This window comes from Condylura cristata, unplaced genomic scaffold, assembly GCF_000260355.1.
Source record: "Condylura cristata isolate star-nosed mole 26May11 unplaced genomic scaffold, ConCri1.0 scaffold00062, whole genome shotgun sequence".
Taxonomy (NCBI): Eukaryota; Metazoa; Chordata; class Mammalia; order Eulipotyphla; family Talpidae; genus Condylura; species Condylura cristata.
Genome location: NW_004567163.1, coordinates 91,152 through 91,605, shown reverse-complemented (window position 1 = coordinate 91,605; position 454 = coordinate 91,152). Strand labels below are relative to the sequence as shown.

Below are 454 nucleotides of genomic sequence, written 5' to 3'. Positions count from 1 at the left end.
CTGCCAGGAGCTGAGCAGCAGGGGCTCCCGCCCCAGCGCACCTCGGACCCGCAGGGCCGCGGAGACCTGGACGCCCTCGGCCTCGGCAGTGATCTGGCCTGCGTCGTCCAGGGCCAGGTTGCAGATGACCAGGCTGCGGCCGGCGCCGCTCTGCGTGATGACGAACTTGTCGCTGGGCTGCAGCAGGGCACCGTCGCGGAGCCAGGCGACCACCGCGTCTGCAGGCGACACCACGCACTGGAAGGCGGCCTCCTGGCCCTCCTCGGCCACCACGGCGCTCAGGCCGGACGTGAACTTGACTTGGCGGGGGGCTGCGGACAGGAGGTGGGCCCTTAGCCACAACACCCCGGCAGGCCCGCAGGTCGCCCCCAAGGGAGCCCCCCTCCAGGCCCGCCTCAGCAGCCCCGCAGACCAAGTCCTGCCGCCTTGCTCCGGGTCCTGCCCCTCGCTCCGG

General features: G+C 73.3%; 1 protein-coding gene across 1 annotated transcript in view; it reads right to left on the bottom strand.

Annotated features, from left to right (window-relative positions):
* Nucleotides 1-454, bottom strand: part of OBSCN (obscurin, cytoskeletal calmodulin and titin-interacting RhoGEF) — a 29,518-nt gene that overhangs the window by 21,866 nt on the left and 7,198 nt on the right. The window contains exon 8 of the mRNA XM_012734620.1: nucleotides 42-311. Coding sequence (XP_012590074.1) covers nucleotides 42-311 — 270 coding nt within the window. The remainder of the gene's footprint in view (nucleotides 1-41; nucleotides 312-454) is intronic.